This window comes from Myxocyprinus asiaticus, chromosome 43 (assembly GCF_019703515.2).
Source record: "Myxocyprinus asiaticus isolate MX2 ecotype Aquarium Trade chromosome 43, UBuf_Myxa_2, whole genome shotgun sequence".
Classification (NCBI taxonomy): Eukaryota; Metazoa; Chordata; class Actinopteri; order Cypriniformes; family Catostomidae; genus Myxocyprinus; species Myxocyprinus asiaticus.
The window spans coordinates 32213767-32225925 of record NC_059386.1 but is presented as its reverse complement, the minus strand read 5'-3'; the positions used below and the strand labels follow the sequence as shown (position 1 = coordinate 32225925).

General features: G+C 38.9%; 1 protein-coding gene across 5 annotated transcripts in view; it reads right to left on the bottom strand.

Moving 5' to 3' along the window:
- Positions 1-12159, bottom strand: part of LOC127433295 (unconventional myosin-XVIIIb-like) — a 62688-nt gene that overhangs the window by 3911 nt on the left and 46618 nt on the right. For 4 of the 5 annotated variants that reach the window (XM_051685059.1, XM_051685061.1, XM_051685062.1 and 1 more), the window contains 2 exons: positions 10142-10275; positions 6920-6961 (listed from right to left, as the gene is read on the bottom strand). In XM_051685059.1, coding sequence (XP_051541019.1) covers positions 6920-6961; positions 10142-10275 — 176 coding nt within the window. The remainder of the gene's footprint in view (positions 1-6919; positions 6962-10141; positions 10276-12159) is intronic. The other variant, XM_051685060.1, reaches the window with a different exon arrangement.

The following is a 12159-nucleotide window of genomic DNA, read 5'->3' as shown; positions in this document are numbered from 1 at the left end:
AGTGAGAACTGTGCACTTCTACGGTGAGTTTTCTCTTTCAAGCCAACTACTGTCATGGCAGAGAAACAGTTTGAGGAGAATATTGCTGAAGTAAGTAAGTTATAGTCATTATAAACTGATCAGCCTCAACATTAAAACCACCCGCCTAATATTGTGTAGGTCCCACTTGTGCCGGCAAAACAGCACCAACCTGCAACTCAGAATAGCATTCTGAGATGCTATTCTTCTCACCACAATTGTACAGAGTGGTTATCTGAGTTACCGTAGACTTTGTCAGTTCGAAACAGTCTGGCCATTCTCTTGACTTCTCTCATCAACAAGGTATTTCTATCTGCAGAACTGCCACTCACTGGATGTTTTTTGTTTTGGCACCATTCTGAATAAATTCTAGGGACTGTTGTGTGTGAAAATCCCAGGAGATCAGCAGTTACAGAACTACTCAAACCAGCCCATCTAGCACCATCTGGGAGACAGGCCCCAATTAATTCTGGCCAAATTTCTGAGATCATCCGATAAAGATCTCGTTAAGTGAGGCGAGGAGTAAAAGAAGGCTTTCTTGGAAGAACCACAGCATTTTCTTGTTCCCAGACTTTGCGAATTCGACAAGAGAGAAACGTGATCAATTCAAGGAATGCAAGAAACACTTACATCAACGGAAGGTCACTTTTGCTCTGATGTTCCCGGCCAAATTGAGAATAGATATTAAGGATGGCCGTAAAGTATTTACATGTCCCCAACAAGCCATGTCCTTCATAAAGTCAACAGACTAAGTCATTGTGTGATACTCGCGTTGCAGCCGAGTGGTCCTGACTCACTGAACAATCACTTGACTGTCCGAGGAAACTGAGCACCTTTGAGTGTTTGTTTTGTGGAATAGCACTCCTTCAGGTCAGTGTTGTGGATGAATCTGCACGTTCTTTGTGCTTATGCCTCCTATTAGTTGGAGTTTGTTTTGTGGAGTATTTCTTGCAGGACATTGGAGTGACCGAGTCATTTGTTGCACTCATGTAACAGCCGACTGTGCCTGAATCACTGAACATTCGTTTGGCTGCTCTAGGAAACTGAAGGTTCTTTTTTTTTTTTTTTTTGCTAGTTCCGCCTAGCAGCTGGAGCTTGATTTGTGAAGGAACACACCTCCAGGACAGTTATGTGGATGAATCTACATGTTCTTTGTGTTTATTCTGCCTATTGGCTGGAGTTTGTTTTATAGATTATCTTCTGTTTTGTAATTCTGTCTCACAAAATTTGTATAAAAACTCAGGACTTGAGCAATCCGACGGCAAAGTTGTCATTGGGGCTCTCGTAGGCGTACACGGACTGTTTGAGTTTAGAGGGATGGACGACAGTTGGCAATGTCGTGTGTGGGGTTAATGCACATGTTTTTCTTTTTTCTGTTTGTTTGGTTCTGGGGGAAGTTCGGGGTTTGATTGTTACACTAATGCTGGAATGTGGTCTTGTTTTTGGACACACAATTTATTTTTTCTAATATGCCAAAATGTCATATGTTAATATGAATGGATTGTCTCTCTCCACGTGGAATGTGAATGGGCTGTGGCACCCTATAAAAAGAAGGAAGGTTATTTCTCTTCTTAAAAAGCAGAAAGCTGAAAAATTTGGGAAGATATGGTGTGGACATGTTTTCATTAGTGCTGGCTCAAGTAAGAGCAGGGGAGTCATTACACTGATAAGTAAACTTCTACAATTCAAATGTCTCAAACGGATTAAAGATAAATTAGAGAGAGTCATTATTGTTTTAGCAGAAATTCAGGGGCAAAGGTTGATTTTGGCTAATATTTACGCACCTAATGCTGATGATCAGGGCTTTTTTATAGATCTTGAAGGGATGTTGCAAGCCGCTGGCTCCCCTCATGATATAATATTGGGAGGAGACTTTAATCTTTTGATGGACTAAGTCCTTGATCATAGTGAAGCAAAAGTATGTAAGCCATCTAGAGCAACACTGATGCTTCACAGGATGTGTAAAAATCTTGGTCTTACAGATATTTGAGACATTTGAACCCATCCGGTAGGGACTATACATTTTTTCATCAGTCCATAAGATTTATTCTAGAATAGATTTTTTTTTATATCCAAGTCCCTCATTTCATCTGTTATTGGTTGCTCAATTGGAAATATCTTAGTCTCAGATCATGCCCTGGTGAGTTTAGAGGTGTTGCCACATATGGAGAAAAGGAAATCATATAGTTGGCACTCTAATGTATCCCTTTTGCAAAAGCCTGAATTCCAACAAATGTTAAAGACTGAAATCAATGTTTATATGGAGACCAACTGGTTCTCGGTATCCTCTGTAAGCATGGCTTGGGAGGCACTTAAGGCGGTTCTTAGGGGCCGGATCATACAGTATGCCTCATTCATCCAAAAATCCAAAGCACGAGAACTCGTGGTGTTGGAAGGAAATATTAAAAGCGCTGAGGCAGAGCTGAAGCACCGAATGTCGTCTGAAGGCCTCAGAGAATTGACCCGATTGAAATACAAATATAATACTATCTTGTCATGGAAGGTGGAGTTTTGGTAGTTGTAGTTCATACTTTGAGTTGGGGGACAAAGCAGGGAAGCTTTTGGTTAGATATATAAAGCAGAGAGTGTCTTTTTCTACCATTCCCTCAGTGAAATCTGGTGGTGGTGAAATTTTTACCTCGCCATTGATATTAATAATGCTTTTAAAGAATTCTATCTTGATCTTTATAGTTCCACATCTTCATCTACTGATGAAGATATTAGAAACTTTGTGAAACAATTAGAAGTCCCTAACTTCTCTTGATTCTGAGATAACCTTGGAGCAGCTTGGTGAGGTAATTAAGGCCTTGCCTACAGTCAAGGCTCTGGGGCCAGATGGCTTTGCCGCTGAATTTTTTTAGATCTTACGCTACAGAACTGGCTCCACTTTTGTTAGAAGTTTATACAGAATCATTAAAGAATAGAAAGCTGCCGTCAACCATGACGAAAGCTCGGATCAGTCTGATTCTTAAAAAGCACAAAGACCCAAGCGAGTGTAAGAGTTACCGTCCAATTTCCCTGATCCAGCTAGATGTAAAAATATTGTCAATAATTCTGGCTAACCGATTAAGTAAAGTTATGACATCTCTTATACATATAGATCAGATGAGGTTTATTCGGGGCCACAGCTCTTCTGATAATATTAGGTGCTTCATTAATATTATGTGGTCAGTGGCGAATGATTAGACTCCGGTCACTGCCATCTCACTTGATGCCGAAAAGGCGTTTGATATGGAAGAATGGGATTATCTTTTTAAGATTTTAGAAATATACAGGTTCGGGAATACTTTTATTGCATGGATTAAGTTACTTTATATACACCCGGTAGTGGCGGTACAAACAAATGGATTAATTTCAGATTATATTACTCTGGATAGGGGCACCCGGCAGGGTTTCCTTCTTTCCCCATTATTATTCTGTCTTGCCCTGGAAGCAGTAGCAGCCACGATAAGAAGGGAAGATGATTTTCCAGGGGTGATGGCAGGAGGTATGGTGCATAAGCTTTGCCTCCACAGAATTATTAATTCCCTTTCTATGTTCTCAGGATACAGAGTCAATTGGTCTAAATCCGAAGCTTTGGATCTGACAGCGTACTGCCCAGTAACTGCTTTCCAGCTGGGCGCCTTCCAGTGGCCCAAACAGGGCATTCAGTGTTTGGGCATTTTATTCCCAGAAAATTTGTCTGATTTAGTTAGAGCTAATTTTGACCCCTTAATAAAAAGGTTTTCAAGCGATGTGGGCTTCATTACATTTATCTATGATTGGGAAGGTTAATGTTATTAAAATTAATTGTTTAATTCTGACATTTATATAAATGTGACCTCAAATATATGGCTGAACCCTAAATTATGTATTAATAAGTCCCCTTTCTGTTAGTCAGAGTGGATTGTGAGGGGAGTTACAACACTCGGTGACCTATATGAGAGTGGACTGTTGAGATCTTTTGAAAATTTTGTTCAACATTTTGGGATTCCCAGATCTCAGTTCCATAGGTATTTACAGCTGCGCCACCTGCTCTATATTGTTTTTGGGAGTAGCACACACCCCCCTAAAGTGGCAGATACTCTGGGAGGGGTGATTACTGCTTTTGAAAAAGGTCATGAGGCATCAGTGTATTACTCCCTGCTAATTCAGAGTCTGGGGGTCAGAGCTTTAATTTGTATCAAGAGATTATGGGAGAAAGATTTAAACTTGGTATTGGAGGGGGGAGTGTGGGCTAGGATTCTAAAAAACGTCAAGTCTGCATCTAGAGATCCAAAGGTGCGCCTTATGCAATTCAAGATTTTACATAGATTCTATTGGACCCCCTCTAGATTGTATAGGCTTGGTTTTAAAGACACACCCTCCTGTTGGCGATGCCAATCAGAAGATGGAGACACAACCCATGTTTTTTGGGGGTGTGTTAAGATCCAAGAATTTTGAGTTTTATGTGTGACGTATTGGGCACTCAAATTACATTTTGCCCCAGACTCTATATTTTGGGCGAATGGGCGGTCATAAATTTGGGGGATAAACACATAAAAAATTGGGATCTGACCAATATAATAATTGGCAGGCAAATTATTATAAGGGGATGGAAGTTGGATTGACCGCTCTCATTTCTGGAGTGGTGTGTGGAGATGGGTAAGGTGGCTGCTTTTGAGCAGGGGTCAAGCAGAAGGTTGGGGGTTTGGAATTTGTGTGATAGGAAATGGGGCAAGTACTTGGGGGTGGGGGGGTGGAGAGAGTAGTTTAGTTTTAATTATATATAATCATTATATTTTCTTTTTTGTTTGTTTTTTTTTCTTCTTTGTATTCTTATTTGTGACCACAGGGGTGTTCATTGTGGGTCAGGGTGGGGTTGGTGATTGGGGAGGGGTAATAGTGGGGGTTAAATGTTGATTCAATGTATATATGTTGTGTTTTTTCTTTGTTATGTCTATGAAATCAATAAAAAATGTTAACTGAAAAAAAGAAAGTTTTAATGAATTCAACCTAAGTGTATGTAAACTTCTGACTTCAATTGTACTTTCGTGAGGTATGTTTCAGACCTTAGGGTTAGGGATATGAATAAACGGATATGAATGATACCCTACGCAGCTTATTATGGAGATGTTTTGCTATTACTTTTAAAGGCGCACTCAGTAACATTTTTGTATGTATCCTCTTGGACTTGAAACCTAGTGTGTTGGATGCAGTATCATTCAAAATTTTAGTATAAATATTTTAGTTTCAGATGCCATTGTAGAAATGTACTATTCACATTCAGCAGTGATTACTTTAATCCATGAGGGAAAGTATCCAACAGGGCAGTTACTGAGAATAAGCAAGTAGCATTTGGCTGGTCATGTTATTCTAACATGTCAGCCCCCATGAAGTGACCCTTTCCATGTACAATAAAACAGCTTTTATAAGATAACTCGTATGACTGGAGTCTTCATCTCTAGTGAGTGCTCATGATTTTATACAATTATTTCAAAATTACAATTAATTTCTTTAGGATTAAAACTTTTTAATGAGGAAAAAAAATTACAGTGTACACTCTTTTAAAGCAATTGTTCTTAAGATTTTCGCCAGGCGGACAATAAAACGGACGGAAAATCACATTGACTTACAATGAAGGAATGACCCGAGCCATATCTAGGGACCAGAATAAAAAACAAAAACACAGCTATTGTAGCAACATTATTTGTCACAGCACTGGTCTATCCATCAACATTTGATGGGTCATTTTTAGACTGTTGTGTGTTAGAATCCCCAAAACCATTAAGCCACTGTTTACAAAAGCATGTACCATGCATGTACACGCAAAAATGAAACCGAATTGCATAAAGAACAGCATTTCTTCAGCCACACACCAGCAGAAGTTAATGTAGGTTATGCAACTAGGGCTAGGCGATATATCTTATATTCATAATATATTTGCAATGATTTTGCTGGTGATATAAAATTACACAACACTGTGAATATTGCAATGATTTTAATGTACATTTTATTTGGCCAGTACGTTTACTGAAGACAAAAGGTCTAAAAATTAACAGACTATTTTCGTAAATCTCACATAACTTGTGATTCATGAGTATGTGTGCGTTAAGACAAATATTTCGACTGATTTCATCTCTGATTTGCGTCTCTGATTTCAGCAAAAACAGCGTTAGAATTGGTAAATTCAAACTGTCCATATCAATTAACTGACTCAAAACTCTGATTCAACAATTTATTTACATCACTCGAACATGTTTGCTGTTTATTACTATGTTTAGTTATTTTGGTGCAAATAAATGAAATTAGCATTCTTCCTTGTGTTCACTTAGTGAAATATACAGTAATATACAAAACATTGAGCATGTTTTCATGCACACCAATACCCTGATAACTACCAAAAATCAGGCTTTTAAAAAAAAATATGACAATGCAAGAAGCATCGGCTTATTCTCTGCTTTGACGTCAAAATGTAAACAGTTATGTGCACAACACTTGCGAGCATTGGATAAGCTGGTAAGAACGCAGGTAAAGGTGTTTAAATGCAATGCAAAATTTGGGTAATGGACAAAAATCTTGTTTAAGGCGTTTACACGACCTTACATGTTGTCGGCTTATTAAGCAGGATCGTGCATGTAAATGCACTAATTGATTATTTTTAACAAGTGGTGTTTTAGTACTTACAGTATATGAAACATTTTGAATCTACTTGGCAAGAATGGCTTGGATGAAATAATGGTTCCCCTGTTTATATAAGATATATATATATATAATTGCCATAAAAGGCTAAAAAAAAACAATTTTTTTAAATATATATCGCCCAGTCCTATATATGAACAACCAGAGACCTGGTATTGAAGCCCACATTCATCTGATTGCTCATTCCCAAGCACAGAACAGAGACATGGAAGAAAACGACAACAGGGTGGGGGCTTCTTACAGATCTTTCTTTCTAGTGAAGGACTCCACAGCCGTCTGCACACTGTGAAGAGGGAGACACCGTCAGACAGACACAAGAGTGGAGTAGAAAGTCAAAGTGGCTGGAAGTACGAGCAAAGCAAGCATATCTCATTTTCAGTGAAATCTAAGCAGTCTGATGGTGAATATCAAAGACTGTGAACTCTGATACAGCGACCTGCATTTTACTATGGATGTCTAGGGAGGGAGGCATTATTGAAGCGTTTAGAGTAGCAAAGTATAGCCTTGATTTTGTGCTGTGAGGAAAATCTCTTCACTTTTCAGTGCAACTGAAAAAGAACAAAAGCAATTAAAAGCGACCACACAAGTAAAACTTCAAACCCAAGGGAAGAAAACAGCTTAGTAATCTACTGTATAGGCTTGTACCTAATGCAGTAGTGTTGACTGTAACAAATAATGTTGCTACAATAGCTGCATCCCAATTCACATACTAAAAGTATGTACTTTGCTGGTAATGGGGAAGCACATACTTTTAAGCATGTATTAAACCAGGATTGAGAAACCAACTGCATGTAGATACCACAGACTCTTTTGTCACGTAACATTTACATATAATCATTACACTGTAGCCTGACCAGGCATGGCATGGTAAAAGCTATCTCTTGTCATTTTAGTTTTTGTCCTAACCAGCCGTGACTAGCGACAAGACATTTTGTCGTCCGCTTGGTTTCTATTTCTGTGGCGTCACCCACAGTGAAATCTCACTAGTCTAAAATCCAGCTGTGTAATAGAGTGCAAAAATCCCATACATTTTTTCCATTCTCCCCTTTTCTCCCCAATTTTGGCATGCCCAATTCCCAATGCGCTCCAAGTCCTCATGGTGGCATAGTGACTTGCCTCAATCCGGGTGCTGGAGGATGAAACTCAGTTGCCTCCACGTCTGAGACAGTCAATCCACGCATCTTATCACGTGGTTTGTTGAGCATGTTACCGCGGAGACATAGCATGTTTGTAGGGGCTCACGCTATTCTCTGCGGCATCCACACACAACTCGCCACGCGCCCCACCGAGAGCGAGAGCCACATTATAGTGACCATGAGGAGGTTAACCCAACGTGACTCTACCCACCCTAGCAACCGGGCCAGTTGGTTGGTTAGGAAGCATGACTGGAGTCACTCAGCACGCCCTGGATTCGAACTTGCGACTCCAGGTATGGTAGTCAGCGTTTTTACTTGCTGAGCTACCCAGGCCCCCCTCCAAGTTTGTTAATCAATGGTATATGCTTCTTTTGAAGCCATCAGTCCATGTTATTTTTAACTTATAGCAGAAATCCTGGTGAAGAACAACACCACCCTTGAATCCCGAAGAAAAAGATCTACCAATCAGTGAACTGCAGCAAACAAACTCCTGCAAAAGAGCTTGGCAGTGACCGCCCACTCCCATGACACACTGTGAACGATGCAATCGAGTCGATCTCTCTACACTCTGAAACTACTCATATATTTGTATGTATCTCAATATTTTGCAATAAACTTAAAATGTATAGTTTCTATACTTTTACATTTTTAAATATTTACATTGTTTTAATTTGATTTCATCATTCACATTGCTTAATGGGATTGTAGTTAATTTACCTTTTGTTTTCTTGTAGCTTTTTGTCTGATTTTCAAATACTTTTTTGCTTTTGTCGATTCACCTCAGATCTAGTTGGTTGTGTTCATGGCTTAGAGCTCTTTTATGAAGATTTTTATGAAATCCTAATAAAAAATAAAAAAAGAATAGGAAAAAACTTCTGTAACCAAGACTGCTGAAAAAGTGGGCATAATCCCAACCACATATATTGTGATTAGCTGTGATGGTATTGCAGCATATTTTGTGTGTGTGTCACACAAACAAATCACTTGTCACTAGCTGGGTTTCCATCAAAATGTTTTGCATTTTTAATGCACATTTCTGAAAATTTGACTAAAAAACTGCTAAACATCGCACGTTTCCATGAACTGTAAGTGCGCATTATCTTGAGGGAGCCTTCAAGACCTTTTTGCTTCGGGGAGAGTTGTATTTGCTGTAATAAAGCAATTGTACATTATGTTATTAAATGCTGTCAGGAGACATTGCAGAATAAGTGCAATAGCTCACATAATAAGGGCTCAAATGGCTATTCCCATTCGCCGACAGCCTCCATATACCTGGGAGCGCCCGCGCTCAAAACAGTTCTGTTGGATTGTGAGGACCCACTTTAATGACGATCTGTGGGTGAAGCACTTTCGACTAACCAGGACTACGTTTGAAGAATTGTGTACCATGGTCGGGCCTTTCGTTGAGCCAGTCACGTCAAGCTCTCACACACCTATACCATCCGATGACCATTTACAAATGGTCATTACACGTCATCGTTCATGCGAATAAGCCGTTTCCATCACTTTAATGCGCATTTTAACTAATGCGAAATTCTAGAAAATCCACCTCCTCCTAGCGCATTAAATTTTATGCAGATTTTGAGAGTTTATTTGCATATCAAGCGTTTCCACTTTTTATAATTTTTTTAAACCCAATAAGTTATTATTAAGAAATTATGGAAATATATTTTTTAATAATAATAATAAATTTTATTATAAAACAGTATAAATTCTATGTAATACTTTCTTAACTTGCATTCGGCATGGCTATGTGGTCCGGTTAAAACCGTAAGCCTTTTTTTAGGCAGTAGCTTTTATTTTGGTAGAAGACTTTCTGTTTGAAGTAGAGTTGACCATGCCTTTTAATGCAGATAAATGCTGTCATCAACTTTTCTGTCAACAAAAAACCTGGTGTTAGGAGGTTACTTTAGATTTGGACAGTAACTTAGAGGCCAAGCATTTTTAGAATTACGCAAATGCGCATTTAGTGAATCTAGAGCGCTGTTAATTTAACGCACTCGGCTCATTAGCCTCACGCATACTTCGAGTATTTATAAATACAGTACAGAAAACAGAGCTGTGCAAATACAGAAAGTGCAGCGAGCAGCACATGCAGACTATTTATTAAATTAAATCACAGGCTTTTTGCGGTTTGATAATCACATTATGTCATATAGCGATTTCGATTTTATCCCAATTAAACTTTCAGACCTACTATGTAGTATGGATGGTATGCAAACTGGGATGCAGGCATAGTTTCCCCTTGCTATGCATGATATTGATGTGGAAAAGCAATCGAAAAAAGTAACTAAAAAAGGTCAGCCACAAAAGGTTACTTGCGATACCTTTCAGTGTCGCTGTCATCACTTGACTCCACCTCCTCCAGGGCAGCTTGTAGATCAACGATACGCCGGATCGATGTCTCTAGATCGGCTTGCAGCGTCTGTCTTACTGCGCTAAGCTCTTCCACTTGCATTTCCTGGACAAAGATAAGACAAGATTAAATCATCAGATAACCCATCTCAGTAACTCTAGATGTCGAGGGGGAATGCAGACTGTGCCACAGGACAAGAGAAATCATTAAACCAGTGTTTCATTTAAAAACGTGCCCAAATAATAAATTGTTGGGTTCCAAACTTGACTTTTTTTTATGTGGAACACTAAAGATGTTAGGCAAAATGTTAGTTTCAGTCATCATTCACTATCATTCTATGAAAAAAAAAAAAAAGATGCAATGAAAGTGAATGGTGACTGAGACTAACGTTCTGCCTAACATCTCCTTTTGTGTTCCATGGAAAAAAGAAAGTCATATGGGCTTGGATCAAGCTACATATCTACAGCCCACTCATGCATTTCCCCCTAAGTGGAAGCCCACGAGCCTGCGACGTTATTGCCCAGGAGAATACACTGAGCTTTCCAGAAATATCTGTAAATATTCCTAATTTAACACAAAAGGAGGCGGCTCTCCATCATTACAGCACCTGCAGGCGTGTAATGCAATTTGACCTGCGTGCTGAGAGTCGACGGGGATTCAATATTATAAATATTAGCTGCAGTGTTTCCGACGCATGGTGCATACACAAAGAGTGAAGTTTGGGATACGTTTCTTCTCGATTCTAAGAAACACACACACATACTGAAGCTCTCCAGGTTATTGGTTATGAAAGGAAAGGGGCAACAGTGAAGGTGTGGTTGTCATGGAGATGAGAGGAGCGGAATGGGATTTGTTGTATCAATAACCTTGAGGAGACAAAGGGAATAAATCATTGACCGACAGTGGTGGCGCATCCAGGAGAGCAGGAGACTGGGGACGTACAAAGATGGGAAGGGGAAAATTAATCGTGTAATCAGTCGCTCCACTGGCTCTTGAACACTCATTATCTAATTGTTCAATAAAAATTTGCACTAGATCAATAATACACTGTTAGAGAAAATAAGCTTAAAGAGAAAGGTTTAGTGTTTTATATGTTTTCATATCAAAGTGTTAATGGGTGGATCTCACAAAAATAATAATAATTAGAAATGATATTGTGCATGAAGACAATAAGGCCTGTTTTTATGATTTTCATGAGTATGAACCCTTTTCACAGACTGTGATGATGCATTTCCACCTTAATTTAGCAGTGTAAATCTAGCAAACTGACTACCATAATACATCTCTCTATATTTTTTCTCTTTTGGAAAGCTGTGGAAATGTGGGTTGCTGTAGGAGCAATTGGGAATGGAAAAATAATATTTGCTGTGGTCTCCTATTCACAGCTATTTAATTTTACCCCGCTATAGTGTTTACTTCCACGTTCCAAACCCGGAAATGTGAAAATTCTCATTACAGTAATGTGCCTGGATGTTTTACTTTTGAGGTTTTGTTTTTTGATACTCCCATTATTCTCAGTTGTGACTCTCATTAGATTCTCATTACTGTAATACAGTGGTTCTCAACCTTTTTTTGATGAACGCCACCCTACTTCATTCCCAGACTGCTACTTTTAAACTCTCTTTAGACCGTAACATTATGAGTTGCCGGTAGGCTGCGGAGAGATACAGTATAAAAATTTGCGAATGAGAGACTACGTCTCTACGATTTGCTTTCATTGCACATTAGATGAGCTGTCGGTTACATTTTTGTCTGTTCTTACCCAAAACCAAGTGAAATGCAAAAGCAAACACATCACTTTTTACTTTTATATTTAACTCAAGATTTTTACAGTAAAATAAATTGGATTTCTCACCAAAACTATCATATGGCTTCAGAAGACTTGGAATATGATGCACGAGTCGCATAAATTACTTTTATAACAGTTCTGGGTCCTTTTTAAGCTTTAAAGTGAGTCAGTATTAACTGTCATTGCATTAAAACTAGCGA